General features: G+C 62.9%; 3 protein-coding genes across 6 annotated transcripts; 1 reads left to right on the top strand and 2 right to left on the bottom strand.

The window, feature by feature from the left end:
• Nucleotides 1-1,572: 1,572 nt before the first annotated feature.
• On the top strand, nt 1,573-8,825 carry JSRP1 (junctional sarcoplasmic reticulum protein 1). 2 transcript variants are annotated; one of them, XM_072721903.1, is made up of 10 exons: nt 1,575-1,807; nt 3,386-4,869; nt 5,195-5,327; nt 5,472-5,569; nt 6,379-6,529; nt 6,862-6,899; nt 7,031-7,160; nt 7,539-7,709; nt 8,073-8,167; nt 8,261-8,825. In XM_072721903.1, the coding sequence occupies exons 2-10, from the start codon at nt 4,507-4,509 to the stop codon at nt 8,645-8,647; spliced, it is 1,566 nt and encodes a 521-aa protein (XP_072578004.1). In that variant the 5' UTR covers nt 1,575-1,807; nt 3,386-4,506; the 3' UTR covers nt 8,648-8,825. The 2 variants fall into 2 exon arrangements, with proteins under 2 accessions (XP_025875071.2, XP_072578004.1); XM_026019286.2 differs by having other exon boundaries at nt 1,573-1,807; nt 5,195-5,569.
• Nucleotides 8,820-11,646, bottom strand: AMH (anti-Mullerian hormone). Its single transcript, XM_072721906.1, has 5 exons — nt 11,208-11,646; nt 10,509-10,651; nt 10,074-10,182; nt 9,829-9,988; nt 8,820-9,752 (listed from the first exon to the last, which is right to left on the bottom strand). The coding sequence occupies exons 1-5, from the start codon at nt 11,644-11,646 to the stop codon at nt 8,888-8,890; spliced, it is 1,716 nt and encodes a 571-aa protein (XP_072578007.1). The 3' UTR covers nt 8,820-8,887.
• Nucleotides 11,647-12,277: 631 nt separating this feature from the next.
• On the bottom strand, nt 12,278-22,928 carry SF3A2 (splicing factor 3a subunit 2). Of its 3 annotated transcripts, none has more exons than XM_026019332.2 (9): nt 22,798-22,928; nt 17,878-18,042; nt 16,568-16,639; nt 15,476-15,522; nt 14,939-15,048; nt 13,911-13,960; nt 13,689-13,829; nt 13,337-13,405; nt 12,278-13,226 (listed from the first exon to the last, which is right to left on the bottom strand). In XM_026019332.2, the coding sequence occupies exons 2-9, from the start codon at nt 18,001-18,003 to the stop codon at nt 12,405-12,407; spliced, it is 1,437 nt and encodes a 478-aa protein (XP_025875117.1). In that variant the 5' UTR covers nt 18,004-18,042; nt 22,798-22,928; the 3' UTR covers nt 12,278-12,404. The 3 variants fall into 3 exon arrangements, with proteins under 3 accessions (XP_025875117.1, XP_025875116.1, XP_072578005.1); XM_026019331.2 differs by having other exon boundaries at nt 22,781-22,870; XM_072721904.1 differs by lacking the exon at nt 22,798-22,928 and adding an exon at nt 20,126-20,488.
• Nucleotides 22,929-22,947: the final 19 nt, after the last annotated feature.

Consider the following 22,947-nt stretch of genomic DNA (forward strand, 5'->3'; position numbering starts at 1 on the left):
CTCTTTGTGTGTCATAAATAAGTACATAAAATTAAAAAAATAATAATAAACCCAAGAGCAACGGATGTTCACTGAGGAAACTTACTGTATACAGGCCTATTTCTTACTGGATCTTTTCTTTCTTGTATATTTTTAATATCTGTATTTATACTATGTGTTAATGAAACATTCTGTGTTATATACATTTTATATACTTAGATATTTATAAACATATTTTGCTGTACCTAATTTCATGTGTTTCTCTATGTACCTTATGCTACGTATCATATTTATAGCAAATGTATATTCTAAAGAATACATTTATTCTCTTTCTGTGTCTTTGAAGTAATATTTTGTAACAGATTTGTTCAGAGTTTGTATACTATGCAATATTCTCATTTATTTTATTTTTAAAATTTTGTTTATTTTGGGCGGGGGGCCAGAGGAAGAGAGAATCTATTTTTTTTTAATTTTTATTTATTTAAAAAAATTTTTTTATTTATTTATGATAGTCACAGAGAGAGTGAGAGGCAGAGACATAGGCAGAGGGAGAGAAGCAGGCTCCATGCACCGGGAGCCCGACGTGAGATTCGATCCCGGGTCTCCAGGATCGCGCCCTGGGCCAAAGGCAGGCGCCAAACTGCTGCGCCACCCAGGGATCCCGAATCTATTCTTTTTTAAAGATTTTATTTATTTAACAGAGAGAAAGAGAGAGTGTGCAAGCAGGGGGAGCAGGAGAGGGATAAGCAGACCCTCCAATGAGCAGGGAGCTCGATACGGGGCTTGATTTCAGGGCCCTGAGATCATGACCTGAGCCGAAATCAAGAGTTGGACACTTTACCAACTGAATTACCCAGGACCCCCTGCAATACTTTCGTCTAAAGAGTACAATTCGGGGATCCCTGGGTGGCTCAGCGGTTTAGCGCCTGCCTTTGGCCCGGGGCGTGATCCTGGAGTCCCGGGATCGAGTCCCACGCTGGGCTCCTGGCATGGAGCCTGCTTCTCCCTCCTCCTGTGTCTCTGCCTCTCTCTCTCTCTCTCTCTCTTTGTGTATCATAAATAAATAAATAAATCTTTAAAAAAAATAAATAAAGAGTACAATTCAATCATTTTTAGTATATTCATGGATACGGGCAAGCAACACCACAGTCAATTTTTGGACGTTCACGTGTAGGGTTGGCAGCGGTGGGCACGGAGTCCTTCTATGTTTAGCTTTTCAGGAACCACCAAACTGTAACATCCACTTAAGGGAAAAGAAAGTGTGGCTTATGAAACGCGATGTTCAGGTGTTCGCGGACGATGCCAGTATTTTTTTAACAGTTATTTATTTATATGAGAGAGAGAGCGAGCAAGCAGGGGGAGGAGAGGTGGGGGGGCGGAGGACAATCTCAAACAGATTCCACACCGGGCACAGAGGCCGACACAGGGCTCCAGGTCACGACCCTGAGATCACGACCCTGAGATCACGACCTGAGATCATGACCCTGAGATCATGACCCTGAGATCACGACCTGAGATCATGACCTGAGATCATGATCCTGAGATCACGACCTGAGATCAAAACCTGAGCCAACACCAACAGCCGGGCGGTTTACTGATAGCCACCCAGGCGCCCATGATGGTAGTTTTGTTTTATTCTTTTTTAGGATTTTATTTATTTGACAGAGAAAGAGAGAGCACCAGTGGGGGGGGGGGGGCAGAGGGAGAAGCAGACTCTCCGCTGAGCAGGGAGCCCCTTGTGGGACTCGATTCCAGGACCCTGGGATCACGACCTGAGCCTAAGACAGAGGCGTCACCAGCGGTGCCCCACGATGCCAGTTTTTAAAAAGTGAGTATGTAGGGGTGGCTGGCTGGCTCAATGGGTAGGGCGTGTGGCCCTTGATCTCGGGGTCGTGACTTCGAGCCCCGTGTGGGGTGTGGCGTCTATTTAAAACACAGAAATAAGAATCTGTAAATAATATTAAAACAAAAGCTACACAAGCGCCGGGAACGAACACTCCGGTGTGAGGGTGTCTGGGTTTGGACCGGCACGTGCTGCACGTGCTAGAAACGGTCTCTCTGAGCTCATCTGCATCGTCGAAATGTTCGAGTTTCTTTTGCTTTTCCTTTTTTTTTTTTAAGATCGTATTTATTCATAGAGACACACACAGAGAGAGAGAGAGAGAGAGAGGCAGAGACACAGGCAGAGGGAGAAGCAGGCACCACGCAGGGAGCCCGACGTGGGATTCGATCCCGGGGCTCCAGGATCACACCCCGGGACTGCAGGTGGCGCCAAACCGCTGCGCCACCGGGGCTGCCCAATGTTCGGGTTTCTCTGTATCACAAGGGAGCTTTGGGGTGCGGGAGGCTGTCAGCCTCAGCTACGTGGTGGGCAGCTTGGCCGGGTTTCATGGTGGCTCCTGGGGACCCCTCGGCGGCTCAGAGTTTGATTGGCCTGGACCCACTGCCCCTTGGAGACCCCGGAGCAGCCCAGGCTGTCCAGCTGCAAACGCCTGGGTGCAGACTGAGGATGTACCTTTGCATCTCGAGAGGGGAGCCCAGAGCTGCCCAGAGCTGCCCAGAGCAGGGGACCCCGTGTCCCTGCACAATCACTCGGGGAGCACGAGGGGTCAGGTGTAGGAGTGTCTCGGACCCGCTGTGACCATCAACCACAACGGGGCTGCCAAAAGCAGCTTCTGGGGGGGTGGGGAAGCCAGTGGGGTGCAGCTTCCTGGGGGCGTCCTCCCTGTCCCTGCAGCCCCTGGGGGCCGTGTCCCTCCCCGCCCGCTCCATGTCATCTTCTCTTTCGGGGACGCCATCCTGGGGATCGGGGCCACCTTGCCCTGCATGGCCTCCGCTAAAGGCAGCGCCCCGTGTCAGTCTGCTCGGCCGCAGGACGGCGTCACGGGCCCACGGGCTGGGGGCACGGGCTGGGCTTTGGAGGCCGGAAATCCGAGATCTAGGCCCGGGCCCGTCTGGTATCCGGCGGGGCCCCCTTGCTGGCTGGTAGGCGCTGTCGCCTCCCCGTGTCCGCGCATGCTGGGGGGCGGGGGGCTCTCTCTGGGGCCCCTCTCACGAGGCGCTGATCCCTTCCACGGGGCCTCCATGCCCCTGGCCCGCTCACCCCAAAGGCCCCACGTCCACGTACCATTGCACCAGAGGCTGAGTTTCAACATAGAAGCTTTGGGGGGCAAACGTTCAGTCTACAGCTGATGCCCCAAGGTCACAGTCTGAGCTTCTGGGTGGCAGGACAGGAGCAGATCCCTTTGGGGGTACGATTAACCCACAACGCGCAAGAGGGGTGTTGGGAAGGCCGAGCTCTGGCACACGGCCTCGTGCGAGCCCCAGGGGGACCAGGGAAGTGCGGGGGGCAGGTCCTGGGGGGCGACGGCGTTCCTGCCCCAGCGGAGGCCCGTTCCCCACGCAGGTGCCTCAGGCTTCTCCCCGTCACGAAGGACGGACGCCCGGACGCCAGGACGCCCAGACTTGGCCGGGCTGCCATCCGGGGTCTGTGAGTCCGCAGCCGCTCTCCAGCTCTGACAGCCCCCCGCCCCCCCCCGCATGTACCGGGGTCTAACCTGCCGCCGCCTCTGCTGCGGGTGGTTCGGCTTCCAGACGGGAGGCCCATCGCTCTCTGAGGGGGGGGGGGGCGGCGTGGGGGCCTGAGCAGCATCCGCCACGCTCTCGATGCTGGGGGCACCCACGGGTGACGACCCCCGCCCCGAGGGGTGCAGAGTCGCCCCCAGTGGAGAACCACAGACCTACAGCGACAGATGTCCTATCCCGTCACAAATTTTAGAACATCCGGCTCAAGTGGAGGATTTAAACGCTTCTTGATGCTTTTGGGATAAGTTTGTGACAGTTGATGTTAGGGTTTGGTTTGTTCACACAGCTCCTGCGGGAGGGGGTTACGTTTGGGGGAGGGGGTCCCTCTGGGGGGCCCTGTCGGTCGAGTGTTCGCGATTTCAGCTCAGGTCGTGCGGTCGAGTGGGTTGGGTTTCGGTCATTCCCGGGTGAAGTGGTATTTCAAGATTCTACATAAGCTCACAGAGCGTATTAATTCAACCATACTACATGGAATTCATTGTTTTGGGGTGTTTGTTTTAAGGCTTATTTACTTATTTAGAGAGAGCACGCATGTGAGCAGGGGAGGGGCCGAGGGAGAGAGAATCCTCCAGCAGACTCCACGCCGAGCGCAGAAACGACGTGGGACTTGATCTCAAGACCCTGAGATCATGACCTGAGCAGAAATCGGGAGTCTGACGCTCAAATACTCAAGCGCCCCTGGAACTCACTGTTATGCAACCTCGATTTGTCTTCACGCATTTTTTTTTTAAAGATTTTATTTATTTATTCATCAGACCCACACACACAGAGGCCGGGACCCAAGCAGAGGGAGAAGCAGGCTCCATGCCGAGAGCCCGAGGAGGGACTTGATCCCGGGACCCCGGGGTCACGCCCTGGGCCAGAGGCAGACGCTCCACCGCTGAGCCCCCAGGGGGTCCCTATCTTCACACATTTTTTTTTTATTTTTTTTTAAATTTATTCATGATAGTCACACAGAGAGAGAGAGAGAGAGAGAGGCAGAGACATAGGCAGAAGGAGAAGCAGGCTCCATGCACCGGGAGCCCGATGTGGGATTCGATCCTGTGTCTCCAGGATCGCGCCCTGGGCCAAAGGCAGGCGCCAAACCGCTGCGCCACCCAGGGATCCCTCTTCACACATTTTAATGTTAACAACTGTACTTCCATTTACGGGAGACCCGTGTGGTCCCTAAGTCTACCTCGTAGAGCAGGTGTTAAGAAAGAAGAATTGAAAGCAGGGATTCAAACAGGTATTGGCACGCCCTGTTCACGGCAGCTGAAAGGGGGAAGCAAATCCAGTCCTTCCACAGGAGAGCGGGGACACACGGTGAGGCCCGTCCACACCCGGGATACAACCCAGCCTCGGGGGGGGGAAGGGGCCCCACATCTGCCCCACGTGGATGGACCCCGAGGACACCGGGCTCAGGGAGGGGACCAGACACAGGAGGCCCCGCAGGGTGGGAGTCCACGTGTGTGACATGTGCAGGACGGGCTCGTCCACGGACGGGGAGGGGGCCGGGGGGGCCGGGGGAGGGGGGAGATTGGTTAACAGGGAGGAGGGTGCTTTTGGGGTGAAGAATCTTCTGGAGCTATGACGGTAGTGGCATGCCGGTGCCCGCGGTCATCGAGCAGTTACGGAATACGGATTCTAGGCCCGACAGCTGGTGCCTCGCCCCGACGGCCCTCGTGCCCCAGGTGCCCCCCTCCGGAACAGGGACAAGCTGCTGAGCCGGGCACACACTCGGGCCTTCGGGGGCCTGCCGACCACACAGGAGACAGGGCAAGGTGACCCGGCGACCTCCTTTCCTGGGGCTCAGGGGTGCCAGCAGGGCCCTGCGCTGCCGGGGGGGGGTGTCACCCTCCAGCCCCGAGGGTGCCCCCCCGCAGTGGCCTCCCACCCGCCCTCCTCCCCTTTGCTCTCCGCCCAAGGAGCCGATTGGGCCTCGCCGCTGCCCCCAGCCACCTGTCGCTGCCCGTCCCGGCCGTTCCCCGAGCTCCGACTGCCAGGTCCCGGCGGCGGCCGTGCGGTAGGTGGGCCGGGGAGGCCTGGGCAGCGCGGGGGTCTGTGGGGTGCGTGGGGGTCCCCGCTCCTGTGGCTGCCCCCTGCAGGCCTGGGGGGCACATACCCGCTGCCCCAGGGCCCGGCTCCAGCCCCGGGGGGTGGTCAGTGCTCTGAGCAGAGCCGTGGGGACACAGCAGCGCCGTAGCCAGGCGCCCCGGAGGCCCAGAAGTGTGGCCCCGGGAAGCGGCAGAGCCGCCGTGGCCCCCAGGCTGCGTGGACCTGTGGGTGGTGGCTCCGTGTGGCGGGTGGTGGCGGGTGGCCCGGCCCGCACAGCCCCGAAGCTCCCGGGGCCGGCCCCCGCCCACCATCGCCCTCGCCCACCATCGAGGCCAGAGGGGGGCAGGGCACGGCTGTGGGGGCTCCTCGATGCGGGGCTGGGGGGGGGGCGGCGGGAAGGGCGTGAGGCTGCGAGACCCCTGGGGGCAAGGGCAGGGGGGGGGGCTGGAGGGGGGCTGGTCCAGCCGCTGGCCGCCAGCGCCAGATAAAAATAGTGGCTGGTCTCAGAGAACATGAGCTGGCCCTGGGGCCGCGGGCTCCCGCTCGCTCAGCTGCGGGTGACCTTGGGTGGGTCCCAGCCCTCTCTGGGCCCCAGCAGCCCCTGCAAGCTCAGGGAGGGGCGCTCTGCGGGGGGTGGGGGGCGCTGGGCCACACCCACAGGCGCCTGAATCCGCCAGGTGAGGGAGGCTCCATGTGTGGGGGGCGCCCCCAGGTCAGCCGGCCGGCAGGGGCCCAGCGAGTGCAGGATGCCGCTGACCCACGATGCCCCTTCCCCAGCCCCCCCAGCTCGGATCTGGGCCCACCGTCTCCATGACCACCAGGGCGCTGCAGGAGCTGGATGGAGGCCTGGGCAGCCGCCAGGCAGGCGAGAACCTGTCCACACCGGAGGCCCCCTGCCCTGCCCAGCCCCAGGACGACAGGGCTCAAGGTACCCCCGGGGGGCGGACAGGAGGGTGCCCCGGGCCTGTCCTGCTGCTCACGTCACAGGCCAGGACTGATGCCCACGTTGCACTGACTCAGACTTGCCCCCCGCTGCCGAGCCCTGTGTCCACGGGGGGTGCTTTGGGGCGTCTACACGGAGCCCCACACACATGGGTCCTGGGCCACATGGGTCAAGATTCCAATCCCAGCTTGCGGGCAATGCGCTAGGTGCCTTTGGGCAGGGCTGCCGCGCCTGGCCCAGCGGGGCGGGGGGGGGGGGCTGCTTGCGGCTGGGGGGTGTGTCTCACGAGCTTGCCTCTCCCCCTTTTCCTACAACAGCGATGCCCAGGCTGGCGGACTCCAGCAGCTGGCCCCACGTGAGTAGCCAGGGTCCTGGGGTTTGGCCAAGGGGTGGTTTTCCTACACCCCCACGGGAAGGGTTGGGGCTCTGTTGGTGGGGAGAGGGGAAGGAACCCCCCCGCCCGGGGCCACTGATGACTCCTCCTAGGATTCTCAAGAGCCAGCAGCTGAGGGCAGCCCCGCAAGTGGTGCAGACACGCGGCCCAAGAAAACAGAAAAGGAGCCTGTGGCCAAAGTGGCCCCAGGACCTGGGAAAGAGAGGCTGAAGGCAGGAGCAAGTAGGTTTGCAGAAGGCAGGGGTGGGGTGGGAGAGGGGCCGCGGCCGGCTAGGGGGGCAGGCCCTAGGCTGGGTCTGGGCGTCTAGGGGGAGGGGAACAGGGTGCGGTGGGGCTGCGGGCTGTGTGCTGTCCCCGTGTCACCAGCCATAACTACCATGGCTGACCCCTCAGCTGACGCTGAGTGCCGGTGAGTGCTGAGCGGCCTGCGTGCTGCGAGGCTTCAGTGAATTACCTTCTAGACTATTCTCTCCGTCCCAGTGAAGCTTTGAGGCACGCAGGGCCCCTTGTGCAGGGTGCCCCGGGGCAGGGTGCAGCAGACTTTGGGGCGTAGGGCTGCCCCGGGGGGGCCGTGCCCAGCTCAGTGCTTGCTCCCCGCAGCCCCCCGGAGCCCCGCGCGCAGGAAGGCGCAGGCCTCTCCGCCCCCCCAGCGGCCACCGCCACCCCCGGCCCCCAGCGACGAGCTGCCCTGGGGAGACCTGTCGCTCAACAAGTGCCTGGTGCTGGCCTCCTTGGTGGCGCTGCTGGGCTCTGCCTTCCAGCTGTGCCGGGGTGAGCCTGCACCTCCTCCCTAGCAGGGACTCGGTGAGGGGGCCTCGCTCCCCCTGCCCCACTGGGTGCACCCGCTCCGACTGACCTGGGGTGCCCCCCACCCCGTCCCCCACAGTGCGCCCTTCCCGAGGGGGCCCCTCCTCCCCCACTGGATCTTGGTGCACCTCTCTCCTCCGGGGAACAGGTGCTCACCCCTCAGGGCCCTTGCCCCCCACGACTGGCCCTGGGAGCCCCCCATTGGCAGTGCGCCCCCGGGAGCTCCTGCAGCCCTTTTGCACGTGGAAGGAGGGAGACGTGGAGGGCAGGGGGCGCCTTGGCGGAGGCGGGGGACCTTCCCCAGGAAGGACTCCCCTCCCCTCCTAGATGCTGTGGCCGGGGACGCAGACGCACCGGCACGTGTCCCTGAGCCTTGGGTGCCGCCCAGCTCGGCCCGGGCCCCGGAGCGCGCATCGCCCCCGGTAAGCGCTTCCTGCAAGTGACCGCGGCGGCGGGGCGGCGGGAACCGGGCGGGCGCGGGGAGGGGGGAGCTGACCGCACCGCACCCGCTGCAGCCCAAGCCCAAGCCCAAGCCCGAGGCCTGGGCGCCCCCGGCGGGACCCGCCGCGCCCCCGGCGGAGGCAGAGGACAAGGCCGAGGCCGCGGGGAGCCCGGAGGCTGCAGAGAAGGCCGCTGGGGACGAGCGCGCGCCCACGGAGCCGGCGCGGAGGGAGAGGCCGCGGAGGGAGAGGCCGCGGAGGGAGAGGCCCCGGGCGGCCGGGGAGCCGCGAGGAGGCCCACCCCGGCGCTGGGAGGCCCGAGAGCAGGGCCGGCGGCCGTGGGCGCGGGACCCCCGCGGCCCAGGACCCACGAAGAGGCCGGGCTGGGACTCCCCGCGGCGCGCGGACGAGGACCGGCCTCCGGGCCGCAGGAAGCACCGGGCGCGCAAGGGCCGGGCCTGAGCCAGGCCTGGGACCCCCACCCCCACCCCACCCCCACCCCACCCCCACCCCACCCCCACCCGCGCCGGGCGGCGGCCCCGCGGCTCAGCCCAATAAAGCGAGCGCTGCAGCCCGGCGCCTGCTCCCGAGCCCCGACGGCGCGGACGCAGGTGCGGGCGGGGGCGCGGGGTGACCCGTACACACGCCGCTGCTTGCTGCTCTTTATTGGGGCGGGGGCGGGGGCGGGGGGGCCCGCGCGGGTCACCGGCAGCCGCACTCGGTGGCCACCATGTTGGGCACGTGGTGCGCGCTGATGCGCTCCTCCGACAGGCTGATGAGCAGCTTCCCGCCGTAGGCCGTGGGCACGCAGCAGGGCGGGCGAGCCAGCGCGGCGCCGCGGGCCTGCATCTTGAGCAGCAGCACCACGTGGTTGCCGTAGCGCGGGTTGCGGTCGGACTGCGGCCACCCGCACGCGCCCTGGCAGTTGTTGGCCTGGTAGGTCTCGGGGATGAGCACGGAGCGCTCGGCGCGCAGGTCCACGCTCAGCTCGCGCAGCGCGCACGGGCCCTCGGCCGCCCCCGCCCCCGCCCCCGCGCTGCGCTGCGCCCGGGGGGGCCCGCCCCGCTCGCGCCCGCGCCACTCGGCGCGCAGGCCCTGCAGCGCCTTGAGCAGCAGCAGCGCGCGCAGCGGGCCCCCCGGGCCGCCCGGGCCCCCGGGGCAGAGGGCGAGCAGGCGCTCCAGCAGCGGCGCGGCGGCGGGGGGCAGCCCTGGGAGCCCGCGGAGCTCGGCGGCCGCGGCCCGCAGCTCGGCGGCCACGCGCAGGGCGAGGCCCGCGGCCCAGGGCGCGGACGCGGGGCGGGGCGGCGGCGCGGGGGGCCCGGCCGCGGCCGTGGCGGGGGGCAGCAGCAGCAGCAGGGGCTCCTCCCCGCCCAGCAGGCGCTCCTGTGTCGCGGGGTCCGACAGGTTGAGCAGGCCCTGCGGGAAGCCCGCCAGCGCGCCGGGGTCCAGGGCCAGGCGCGGCGGCGAGGCGTGGGTCGGCGGCCCGCGCAGGGCGCGCACCAGGCGCGTGAGCGTCTCCAGGAAGGGGTCCGCGCTGGGAGGGGGCTCCGCGGGCTCCCGGGAGGGCCTGGGAGGCGGAGGTGGGAGTATGGGCGGGTGCGCGGGTCCCCCCACCCGCACCCCCACCCCGGGCCTGCGCACACCTGGGCGGCGGGAAGGGCACTCGGTCCAGCAGGCCGCGCGCCGGCACCGGCGTGGGCCCGGGCAGCCGCAGCACCAGCAGCGCGGGCGTCATCCGCGTGAAGCAGCGGGCGTCGGGCCCGAACAGCAGCTCCTGCAGCTGGGGGGTGCTCAGCGGGGCACCTGCGCGTCCCGGGGCACAGCTTAGTGCTCAGGGGCAGAGCCCACCCGGGCCCACCCGGACCGGCTCCCCTCTTTGAGCGCCTACCGTCTCCTCGGGCGTGCACGGTCAGGGCGACCCTAGGGCTGTGCCAGGCCCCCACCGGGTGGTCCAGGGCCAGCACCAGGTAGCGCGTGTTCCGGGACCGGCAAAGGTTCTGTGGAGATGGGGGCTCAGCAGAGCTGGGGTGCGGATGCCCGTCCTGCTCTGCCCACTGCCCTTGACCATCCTTCAGGGTTCCAACCGGGACACCCCTATTCCCCGGGCGCCTGGCGGGCTCAGCCAGGTGTCTGCTTTCAACTTGGGTCATGATCTCAGGGTCCCGGGATCAAGCCCCGAGTCGGGCTCCCGGCTCAGTGGGGAGGCTGCCGCCCCTCTCCCTCTGCCCCCCTCTCACTTGCACACGTTCTCTCTCAAACCCAAACACTGCATCGTGGGCCCGTCCTCGGCTGGGCAAGGGCTGCCCCATCCAAGCCCTGGTACCTGGGTGCCTGGCAGTCCAGCCCCCGTGACAGCGACGTCAGGGCCTGGCCCAGGGTAGAGCACCAGCAGCGCCAGCTCTAGGGGACTGGCTCCTCCAGGTGGGGGCTCCTGGAACTTCAGCGACAGCGCTGGCTCCCATGTCACTGTGGCCACGACAAACAGGGAGGGGACACCTGAGCCACTGAAGCCCAAACCCCTCCCCGAAGCCTGCCTTGCATTCCTGCAGGGAGAGCCCCCACCCCAACTGGGAGCCTTGGGGACCCGGGGGGAGAGGTTTGGCACCCCAATACAGGTAGCCCGCAGGGTGGGGGGTAAGGCTGCCACCTGTCACACTGGACTCCCTGGGGACCTCCCTGGGGGAAGCCACTCCCTACAGGGGGACTGTCTGTGGCCAGGGGCTCCTGAGGCCAGGCCACCTGTCGCAGGGTTGCCTGGTACACGGGAGAGGCACTCCCTGTGGCTCCCTCATGGCGTGGCCGGGGGAGAAACGCGTTCCCCGAGAAGTGTGCGAGTGAGTGACTTTGGGGACTTGGGAGGCCCTAGCCACGAACATAAGGGCGCCTGGCTCCTGGGCCATTGGCGTCTGTCCCCAGGAGGCTGGGGACGGCTCTGGAGCAGGGGTGCGCTCAGCACCCCATCTGGAGCGTGGTAGCGACCCCCTCCTCGCCAGCGCCCGCCAGCTCCAGGCTGCGCACCTACCTTCCTCCAGGTGCAGCACCACCAGCCGCCGCCCCCCGGGCTCCCCCAGCCAGGCTTGCAGCTGCCGCAGGGAGAGCTGGGTGGTCCGGCCGTCGCTGGCGGCGCAGGCCCCGAAGGTGGCCAGGTCGTGGGGACCCCAGCGGGCTCGCCGCACGGCCTCGAGGAAGGTGTGCTCGTAGCCTCGGAGGGCCCCCGCCACCCGAAGCGGGGGGCTGCTCCCGTTGCCTCCCTTGTCCAGGGTCACCAGGCACAGGGGGTCTTGTGGGGCGCCGGGCAGCCAGTCCCAGTCTGGCTGGAAGAGGAGACCCCCAGTGCCTGTGGCCGGCTCTCCGGGCGAGGCCGGGGTGCCCGAGACCTCACCTCCGGGGGCCTCGGCTCCCAGCAGGCGGCCCATCCCCGACAGCGCCAGGGCCAGCGGCCAGAGCGCCAGAGCCCCCATTCCGGCTGCCGCGAGGGGCTGGGCTCCTCCGGCTTATATGGGCGAGCCCGGGAGGTTTGTGCCCCGGGGGGGCCTGCCTCCTCCTGGGACGTGACCTTGGGGGCCAGTGCCTGGCGCCCCACCACGGGCCTCGGTAGGCCGGGAAGCCCGCTCTCAAAGCCTCTTCTGTTCCAGTCTGGCTGCCTATCTTACCCGCGATACCAGGGACAGTCTGTGACCAGCTTGTCACACTGTCCTTGAGCTTTTCCCCTCCGGAGGTGGGAGCGGGAACAGGAGCGACGCTGCAGACTATCAACAGCTCGGGCATCAGAGGTGGGGGGGCCTGGCCCTGGGCAGAGGACAGGTGCCCCAGAGGACTCTATACTGGCTCTGATGGGGACCCCATGGGTGGGTGGGCCTGGGCTGCGGGTGGTCCCCCTGGCTCAGCTGGGGCTCCCCGAGCACATGCTCACTGTCCCCGAGAGTGAGACCCACTGCTGGCTGGGCCTGTCCTCAGCCACCAGCGTCCCGTAGGGCACAGGGACACAGACACTGCATCACGTACGGTGGGGGAGCATTGTGGTGTTCACAGGCGGCGAGCGCCCCCCCTCCCCCGTTGCCCCCCGCCCACCAACACAGCAGTTCACTCGGGTCACAAGGGAAGGTGTTTAATGAGCGCTGGGGACACAGTACAGCCCAGTACGAGAGCACTAGGCTTAGCTCGGAAGGAAAACACCAGAACACATGACACCAATCTTGCCTGGAGAAGGGGCTGCTTTTCAGTTGGCTGGGGGAGGGGGTGGAATGTTCCCAGGGCCTTCGGAGGGCAGTGGGGGCCTCAGCATTGGGGGCATGGGAGTTGGGGGGTGCACCCCAGGATTTGAGGGGTGAACTCCAGGAGGCTGGGGGTGGACCCCAGGAGCTGGAGGGTGGACCCCAGGAGCTGAAGGGTGGACCCCAGGAGGTGGGGGGTGGACCCCAGGAGGCTGGGGGTGGATCCCTGGGGCTGGTGGGTGGACCCCAGGAGCTGGAGGGTGGACTCCAGGGGCCTGGGGGTGGACTGCAGGAGCTGGTGGGTGCACCCCCGGGGCTTGGGGATGAACAGCAGGAGCCGGTGGGTGCACCCCTGGGGCCTGGGGATGAACCCCAGCAGATGGAGGAGGATGGACTCCCGGAGCTGTTGGGTGCACCCCTGGGGCTGGAGGGTGGACGCCAGGAGCAGGTGGGTGGACCCCAGATGTTGGTGGGTGGACCACCGGTGCTGGGGGGTGAACCCCAGGAGCTGGGGGGTGGACTCCTGGTGCTGGAGGGTGGACCCCGGATGTTGGGGGGTGGACCCCTGGTGCTGCAGGGTGGACCCCAGGAGCTGGTGGGGGCAGCTGGGGAGGGCCCGGAGGCCCTGAGGGAGCAGGCCCACTGGGTGGCATGGGTGGCAGAGGCAGGCCGCCTGGCGGTGGTGGGGGCAAAGACTCTGGCAATGGTGGCCGAGGGGGCAAACCATTCATCAGGGGCGGTGGGGGTCTCTTCACGCCAGGAGGCCCAGCAGGGAGGCTCGGCGGGGCTGGTGGCTTCTCCATCTTGAAGTGGAACTGAAGGAAGAACTGGACAGAAACACAAAGGGCTGAGTGGGGCCCTGGAGCCCAGGGTGAAGGACAGGCCAGCAGGGCAGCCACCGAAAGCCCCAGAACTGCCCGGACCCAGACTGACTTACCTGCTTGGTTTCCCGATTCCAGTGAGTCCAGAACTTGCCTTCGGCCTTATCGATCTCCCTGCTTGGCACCTGTGCGGGGAGTGGAGGCAGAGGGGCCTCAGGATTCGGCTCTAGGTACCTGACCTGGCCCACGTCGCCAGCCGGCCACCCTGGGGGAGGTCATGGTCTGTCTGGGCCCAGGACGAGGTCATGGGAACGAGGGCTTCTTACGGCTAGGGGCACCTGGGGCCTCAGGACGTCCCTCCCCAGCCTGCCAGAGCCAAGGACCCAGATGGGGCACCCGTGAGTGGCTGGAGGGACACTCCAGCCTCGTTGCCTGCCCATGAGGATCGGGGGACCCCGCCTGCACTACCTTGAAGGCGATGGTCTCGTAGGGCTCAGCAGCCATCAGCAGGTACTGCCAGCGCCGGTCCGGAGGCTCGATCCTCTGCTCGTAGGCGGACATGAAGCGGTGGCGGGGCATGATGCCCTCGGCGATCTCAGGGTAGTCGATCTGCGGGGACACAGCAGGTGGCAACGCCGCCTTTCAAGGGACCCTCCCTCACTCAGGATGGGGCTCCAGGTTTAACCTTACCTGGAAAAGGAGGCTCTGCTGGCCCATCTCCGTGTCCCTCTGCTTGGTCACTGCAACACACAAGGGTCTGAAGTACCGACTAGTGTGTCCCCCCGAAGATAAAGGACTGTGGGTGTGGCCTACTGCTGCCCACGAACGGGAGGGCAGGACACTGGAGGACACCCGCTGGCTGATACACCAGAGCTACCTGCAGTCCACGCCCAGGGCCAGGAGGGTCCCCGCGTGAGATCACACAGGGAAGGGCGTGGGCAGGAGAGTGGGCTCTGCGGCCCTCACCTGCAGGGCCGGGACGGCACGATGTGGGTGCAGTAAGGCTGGCGATGCCCGTACCCGGCTTCTGGGAGGCAGCCCTCTTCATCAGAGGCCAGTGGCTGTGCCCACACTTCCAGGCTGCTCTCCGTCCAGCTCCCAGGCACACCACACCCTCCTTCAGCCCTCAAGCGTCCCCCTACTTTACTCAGGACAGACACCAGTGCCCTATTACGGCCAAAAGGCCTCTGGTGGCCTCCCAAGGATCCTGGCATCCAAGCCCTAGCTTATGAAGCGCAGCTGCACGGCTCCGTCCTGCCTGGAACGCCTGTCACCCTCGCGGCGTCCCGACCCTTGGTTAGGTTACCTGCCTGGTAGTTTTTCCTTTCTTTTTAGCTCCCAGAAACACAGTCCCCTACATGCTGTTTCTTACACGGACCCCCTGTCCCCCCGAGGTCAAAGGAAAGGGAATCGCTGACCCTTCCCCCACGGCCACACACCCTCACTAGGACTGTAAAGAATCCCCAGCTCCCGAGACACTGGAATACGGCGCAGGGGAGCCACGGCACCGTGATCGGTTGTTTGGGAACGTTCACAGGAGAGGCGGGGCTGGGGCACTAGCGGGGTGCCCGTAGCGGTGCAGGCGAGGGAGGGCCCCTGCTGCGATGGCCAACGGACAGCAGTCCCGGTGGCTCAAGGACAGGGTTGGGGGTCTGCGCCAAAGTCCGTTCACGCACAGCACCAGCAGCAGGCCAGACCACACTCCCAGACAGAGTTACCTTTGTAGCCCGGGCGGCCAATCTTCACAAACTTCTTCACCTCCACCTTGACCTTTTCTGGTGCCGGCTGGGCAGGGGCCTCCTTGGCCTCCTTGGCAGCTCGCCGGGCCCTGCAGGCGGGACGGACACAAGCGCTGTGGCCCCTCCACACAGGCTGCCAAGGCCACAGGCCCAGGTGCTGGGAGCTAACCAGCCTCCACACTGACCTTGGCTTTGTCTGGGAGGCGAGCGGTGTGGAGGGTGCTGGCTGGGGGTCCCAAGGTTTGCCTGAAGTGGGGATGGGACAAGGTCGGGGCACCTGTCCCTTCTCATCACGTTTCCCACCGTCCTTTACTAGGGAGTCTCCATGAGCCCTCCTCTCTTTCCCGCTGTGTCACGGAAGCCTCACGCCCCAGCAGGACCGGTTAGCTTAACCACTCAGCCCCTAGGCACGGCTGGGCTGGGCTGCTTCTCGCGTGGCTCGCAAGGACAGACCCAAGTGCACCTTGTGTACCTCGGAGACCAGACACGGCCCTGGAAGGAGGCGGGGGTACTCACAAGTTGGTCTGATGCTTCTTCCCTTGGGTATGCGCAAGGTAACTGCCCTGGAGCGGGAAAAGCACACACACAGCCCAAGTGAATGGGTGGGCAGAGAGGAGGCGGCCTGTGTCCACGGGGCCCGGCGCGAAGCGGACACCAGGTCACTGCGGAATCAACAAACTCTAGCGGGTCCATGAAGTGCAATGAGGCACACGCAGAGTGGGACAGAGTAGGTCTGCGAAGGTCCGCAATCATGGGGTGTGGGACACGGCAGGTCTCGCCGCCTGTCGTGCGGGGGGGCGCCTACTGGACCTGGCTGGACGGTGCAGACTACTTGGCAACCGCTGGCAAACCCAGCGGTGCACACACCCTGTGACCCTGCGCGTCCATGCTGACCGCAGCCTAGGGGACCTCTCAGAGAGCAAGGTGAACCCCATGTGTTTTGGGACCCCAAGGGGACGCTGGGCCACGTTTGGGGATGTCTGTGGTCATCAAGATGAGGGACGCTGCTCAGCACCCCCCAGAGAATGAGCCGGCTCTGACGTCAGCAGTGCTGAGGGGGACAGACCCTGACACGCAAGACTGGCCGAGTCAGCACCACTTGTACACACGCTGAAAAACCACCAGAACATTCCACAGTGTGCAGAAGACCAAACGGAATCTATTTGTCACTGAGTGGGTCAGGGCAGCCTGAGCGCTCGTTAGACCATCGTGGGACGATGTACAGTTGTTCAAAGAAATGAGCTAGAGCCACACTAATGAGATCTCAAAAACTGAATCCAGAATGTCTGGGACTGGCCTGCCCCACACCTGCAAGTCTAGTTCGTGCAGGAACGGCAGTGACAGTGCTCAGGGGAAGCACGCCACAGGGGCCCCTGGCGCACCACAGCGGCGGCGGGCTCTGGGGGCACAGGCTGAGATGGGGGGGGGGGGCACTCAGGTGAGCGAGCAAATCCGAGCCTGATGCCCTCATTGTTGCCTTGAACAACGTCCCAGAATTAGCAGGGAGAGCACGACCAGGACGCAGACGGGCACAGAGTCCCGCCTGAGCGGGACAGGCGGCACCTGGACCTGGCGGCAGGAGAGCCCAGCCCAGAACTGGGGACGCACCTCGTTGTTGTGCAGCGTCAGGCACAGCTTACATTCGTAGGAACCCAGGTGGTTCTTCATGAAGTAAGGGTCCTGGGGAGGGAAGCACACTCCGTTAGCACCCATCGTGCCCCGTGGTCCCTGCCTGCTCCGGGAGGGGCGAAAGCCTTATCTTTGTCCTTGTCTTTGTCCAAGAGGCACAGACCACCACTTGCTGGCAGAGAGGGGCGGCTGCCCCGCTTTGGGGAAGGTGTTCCGAGGACAAACAACTAGGAGCAGCCTGTGGCCTGGGCCCCCGCAGGGCCTTCTGAGGCAGCACTGTGGGCCACCAATGCTGGCCCCCGGCCCCACTGCTGTGGCAGTACTGGGTCCAGAGGGAAGCAGAGTCACGAGGGCACTGTGGGGCGTCCACCTCCCGGGTCAGGACAGGGACGGGTGGCTAACCCCACTGGGATTCCAAGCACCACCGCACAGGCCAGACACGGGAAGAACAAAAGCAAATGGGTTAAAACAAAGGCCCATAGAGACCCTTGTCTCGGCGTGCAGGGCCTCCCCGGCCAGACGGCTGACTTTCCACAAGCACTCTGACCCGAGGCACAGAGCACACCAGTTGGGGCTCAAACCCTACCTCCCCGGGGGCCCTGTCATCTTTGGCAGTGGTGGTCCTCCCTTCTTTCCTCGTGAGGATGGTAACACAACTGACCTCAGAGGTGATGCTGGGAGCTTTGGGAGTGCCTGGCACATGGTGAGGCTCAACACATCTCACAGAGGTTCAAAGTCTAAGGGGAACCATACTCTGACCCTTAGGGTCACACCCAGTGTGACACTGCCCCTAAGGGACACTGGGTGGTGTCTGGGCCTATCTGTGGTTGTCACAACTGGGGTGCTCCTGGGCACTGAGTGGGTGGGAGCCAGGGACGCTGCCCAGCTGCCAGAAGTGCCCAAAACAATCTGGCAAACAACCTGTCCTTAAATGTCCGCAATGCTGGTGGGGAGACCCTGGTCCACCAAGAGCTCTGTACACCTAAATAAAACATCGCCCTCTGACGTTTACAGCTAGATCATCAAGTCACGGGACGCTATCGTGACCCTCACCACTGACAGTTCTCCACATCTCTGGTAAATCAAACAAAACCAATAACTTCAAGCAATAAAAAGACCGTTTGAACAGCAGGTGGTCTCTGGGGTGGACAGGAGGAGCTGCTCTAGGTCAAGGGCTCTCAATTACGGACCAGGACCCCAAGGCCGAGAGCAGGGCCAAGGGCACCAGGTGCAGGGAGAGGGAGTAACGTGGGTGGGGAGGCCGCCCGCCTGCCCCTGGTTTCACCAACCTTGTTGATGTCGATGGTCTCCAGGGCCAGCTGCCGGAGGCGCTCCCTGCGGTCTCGATTGCTCTCCGAGGAGGAGGCCACGCCTCCACTCCCGGTCTTGCCCCCAGGGCGATGCTGGAAGTCCATGGTGAGGGCCTTGGGGCTTTACCAGACTGGCAGAGAGACCTGCAGGGCCAAAGGGGAGGCTGTGAGAGCGCAGGACTCGGCAGCTGCTGCTGGGGCAAGTGAAGACCCCCCTTCCCAGCCTCCTCTTCCCTGCAGTAGTCTGAGGGCCCCGGTGAGCCGAGCACACACTAACTGGAGTAAGAGCGAACAAGGACAGGTGGGGTGTCTATGAGTGACGGCGCGCCGGGGGACTGAAGAGGAAGCCACTGCAGCCCGAGGAGTATAAAAGCTTGAGAGCCAAAACGGCAACAGGGAAGAGGTGGCCAAGTTCTCTAGCAAGTCTCACCGCCTTCAGGAAGCCCTCGTGGACTGCCCAAGTGTACGGTGTGCTCGCCTCTGAATTATTTCCACTTGTCTATATTCACTTTCCCCGAACTAAATCCTACTTCTGTGGCTCGGCTGTAAATCTGCTGAAGGCAAGGAAGATGCTACCTACCTACTTGTGCCCAATGCACAAGAAATCCAAGACCTACTTGTGCCCAAGCAGGGCTCTCCCGAGTCCTAAATAGCCTGATTCCACTCCCTGCCACCACGCTCCCCATGTTCTTTCAGGCTCGGCTCAGATCCAACCTCCAGGCACCTCCCTCTGCCCTCCAAACACGCTCCCTCTTGACTTGGGTAAGATCAGCCCCAGGCCCCTGGCGTGAACCCACGGTGTCTTGTCCCTGCAGAGCTGAGTTCATAGGAATGGGGCTCAGGAGTGAATATGCCCCCACAAAGATGTCTCCATTCTAATCTCTGAAACCTGAGGATATGGAACCATAAATAGCAAAAAGGACCTTGCAGGGGCGGGCAAGTCCAGGTCCCTGAGGTGGGGGTGACCCCGGGATCCTCCTGAGAGGGAGGTAGAGGATGGAAGCCCTACAGACGGGCAGACCCCACGCTGCTGGTGGTGAGGACAGAGGAAAGGCCGTGGGCCAGGGAGGTGGCACCTCTGGAAGTGGGAAAAGGCAGGAGCAGGTCTCCCTGCCTTTACACTTTAAGAAAAACGACTTCAGGATTTATTTACCTATTTTAAATGAAAAGAAGAGAATAGAGGAGCAAAGGGGCGGTAGGGGAGAAAGAATCTCAAGCAGACTCCGCACTCAGCGCAGGGCCTGAGGCAGGGCTCAATCACGCAACTCTGAGGTCACGACCTGAGCCGAAGTCAAGAATTCAACAGTAAATGACTGAGCCACCCAGGCAACCCCCCCCCCCTTTACACTTCAGACCTCCAGAACTGCTCAGCAATAGACCTATCATTTTTTTTTTTAATTTTTATTTATTTATGATAGGCACACAGTGAGAGAGAGAGGCAGAGACACAGGCAGAGGGAGAAGCAGGCTCCATGCACCGGGAGCCCGACGTGGGATTCGATCCCGGGTCTCCAGGATCGTGCCCTGGGCCAAAGGCAGGCGCTAAACCGCTGCGCCACCCAGGGATCCCTAGACCTGTCATTTAAACCACTAACTCAGGGCAGCCCGGGATTGAGTCCCACGTCGGGCTCCCTGCATGGAGCCTGCTTCTCCCTCTGCCTGTGTCTCTGCCTCTTTCTCTGTGTCTTTCGTGAATAAATAAATAAATAAAAACCTTAAAAAAAAAAAACCCCACTAACTCTGGGGACTTGCTACAGCGGCCATAGGAAAGTAGCACATCGGGTACGGCTTGCAGCGTGACTCAGGTCGGCCCCTAACGCTATCGGATCCAGACCTCTCCCTCACCTGGTTCTTCTTCCCTTAATGAGCATATGAAGACCTCACACCTGGGAACCAGCAACACGACCATCCTGACGGCTGGCAAATCAGATCATACACATCACAGGGTCAGACTTTTCATTATACGAGTCCACCCAGAGCTGCCCACTTTTAAGTTTTGTCAGGCAAAGCATGAAAAATAAGCACCATCAACCATAGCAATCACGCTGTGAAACAAAAGTTTCACTGTGAAAAAAAGGAGACTATGACACCAGGAGAGCCCTCTGTGCCACGCTCAGTGAGACCAGGGAACACTGTACCCCAACAGCCGCGGGGGCCTGTGGCCACGGTCTGCCCAGAGCTCCGTGGTCCCTGCAGACAGACCTCGCGGGAGGCCAGCACTGCCCCACCTGCTGGCGAAGCACTTGACTTCCCCTGAGGGAGACTCGAGGTTTCTGGGTGAAGCGATGAGAGGGATGTGAGTGCTGAGGGACCGGCCCTCTCGCCTCCACTGGCAGTGGGGATCGGGGGCCTGGGAGGTCTCTTTCCCACAGGTCCACAGGGACTTCCAGGGCTCCGTGGAGAACACCCAACTTCTCAAGGCCGTTACAGGAGGGCGTTCACCTGAACAATGAAAACTGGGTGCTTTTAGGGGTGGGAGTGTGCTCTGATCAAGTCAGCAGCCGGCCAACAGGTGGATGAAGCTGTGCCTGGCGTCACTAGTCAGAGAGAGCTGCAAAGCAACAGCACAGTGGGACGGAACCTCACTCCGATCAGGGCTGCTGTTCCCTCAAAGAAAACAAGGGCAGGGATCCCTGGGTGGCGCAGTGGTTTGGCGCTTGCCTTTGGCCCAGGGCGCGATCCTGGAAACCCGGGATCGAATCCCACATCAGGCTCCCGGTGCATGGAGCCTGCTTCTCCCTCTGCCTATGTCTCTGCCTCTCTCTCTCTCTCTGTGACTATCATAAATAAATAAATAAATAAAAATTAAAAAAAAAAAAAAAAAAAAAGAAAACAAGGGCAGTGTGTGCTCCCCAGTTTGGCTGGGACCCAGGGGCCAGGACAGAGACATGCCCTCACTTCCTGTCACCTGTTCTAGCAGTGACATCTCCAGAACACCCCACTGACCCAGCAGTGGGGAGCCAGTAAGAGCCATAAGACTGACTTGGAAAGCAATGTGTTAACAAAGCCAGGAGATCCCCCCTCCCCCATCTGGTGAGGATTCCAGTTCCTTGTTAAGCCATCAGATAAACCCCTCAAATGCTAGTGGCTGGCTGGGGCAAAGGCATCACGGGTGTTGCAAAAAGGGTCCACGTTTATAGTGCTGGGCTCAGGAAGACGGAACGCAAACACTGAGCTGGTCACCAAGTTAAAGGGAAGCAGTAGCCACTGGAGACTCAAGGTGCCAGTTGCTCGTAGCCCATTGCAGAGTGTTCCTGGCACACCCCCCCCCCCCCCCCACCAGGGGAGGTCACCTCCTACAGGAGCCCAGGGGCCCTCACCCGACTGCCTGGGAAGGTTTTACAGTCTCAGAAGAACTGAACAAAGGGCCGCTCCACTTAGAGGGGCAGGCACAGAGGGAGAGAGTTGGAGAGCCAGGGAGTGGAGTGAGGGCCAGGCTGAAAAGAGGGAATTCCATGAACACCTGCCCTGCCCCTGCAGCTTGCCCAGAAGGTCCACCTGGAAGTCCCCAATCCAGGGACACAGTGAGACCGCGCTAGAGACGGTATTCCCAGACACGGACAGTGGGAGTCCCCTGCACCCCCAAAGAAACCTAGGCCTGCTGGGCAGTGAGACTCGCTAAGTTAGAGGCTGGGAACTCAAACACAGACACATCCGCCAGCGCCCCCCCCCCCAGGCAATGTTAGCATCCTCCTTAATTACAGGGTGAGAGGGGGGATCCCTGGGTGGCTCAGCGGTTAGGCGCCTGCCTTTGGCCCAGGGCGCGATCCTGGAGACCCGGGATCGAATCCCACGTCGGGCTCCCGGTGCATGGAGCCTGCTGCTCCCTCTGCCTGTGTCTCTGCCTGTCTCTCTCTCTCTCTATGTCTATCATAAATAAATAAAAATAAATAAAAAAAAACAACAACAACAGGGTGAGAGTTACTACACCTCAAATGCAGAGCACGGCACCAAAGGTTAGCAAGGGCAGTTAAAACCCAAACCCAAAACCTTTGGAAACAGCTGAACTTAAGAGCTTGCAGATACAAGTCAAACCAACCTTTTACAGAGAAACGCAAAGAGGGGAAAAGAGAACAAGACTTAGATGAAATTTCAGAGCGAGAACAGCAAGAGGCATGGAAGGCATCCTCAAAAAAATCTGAAAGCATTCCCAAAGAAACGGGAAACAGCCCGGGCCCGGGGCCTGAGAAAATCTCATTGTCCGGGCGGAAAAAAGGAAAAAGCCCGTGGACAGAGACAATCAGGAGGCGCGGGTGGCTCAGGTCGTGACCCCAGGGTCCCGGGCTCCCGGCTCAGCAGTCAGCCTGCTTCTCCCTCTCCTCCCCCTGCTTGTACTCTCCCTCTCTAATAAACAAATAAAAATCTTTTTTTATTTTTTATTTTTAAAGATTGCATTTATTCATGAGAAACACAGAGAGAGAGGCAGAGACACAGGCAGAGGGAGCAGCAGGCCCCCTGCGCGGAGCCCGATGGGGGGGATTCGATCCCGGGACCCCGGGGTCACGCCCTGGGCCGCCTGGGGGCCCCAAGAGGGATTTTCAGTCTGAGAGTTTGTTACCCTAAATTCTCCGCACGCACGTTCGCGGACAACCAAAGTCAACGTCAGCCCCGGGACGCCAGGGCGCGGGCCCGTCGCGGGCGCCCCCTCGGCCTCACGGCCCCTCCCCCCCCGACCCGCCGCCAGGGACCCCACGGCGCCGCCGGGCCCCGACCCGACCCGCACACTTCCGAGGAGGCGGGACTCGTCGGGCCCGACCCCGCGCGCGGCCAGGGAGCTGGGGCCCGGCGGCGCCGCGAACCCGAGAGCCCCCCGCCCCCCGCCGCTCCCGTCCGGGGAAGCCGGGGCCCCGGGACCGCCGCGCTCGGCCCGCCCGGATCCTCACCCCGCGCGAATCCTCACCCCGCGCCCGCCGCTGCCACGAACACGTTATGCGCAGGCGCGTCGCGGGCTACAGAAGCGCTTCCGGGGCAAACGGTGGGGTCGGAAGAGAGGGGCGAAGGTTTCCCGTGTGCGCATGCGTGCTTCACCGGGCGAGGCGGACCTGAAGCT

This window comes from Vulpes vulpes, chromosome 9 (assembly GCF_048418805.1).
Source record: "Vulpes vulpes isolate BD-2025 chromosome 9, VulVul3, whole genome shotgun sequence".
NCBI classification, from domain to species: Eukaryota; Metazoa; Chordata; class Mammalia; order Carnivora; family Canidae; genus Vulpes; species Vulpes vulpes.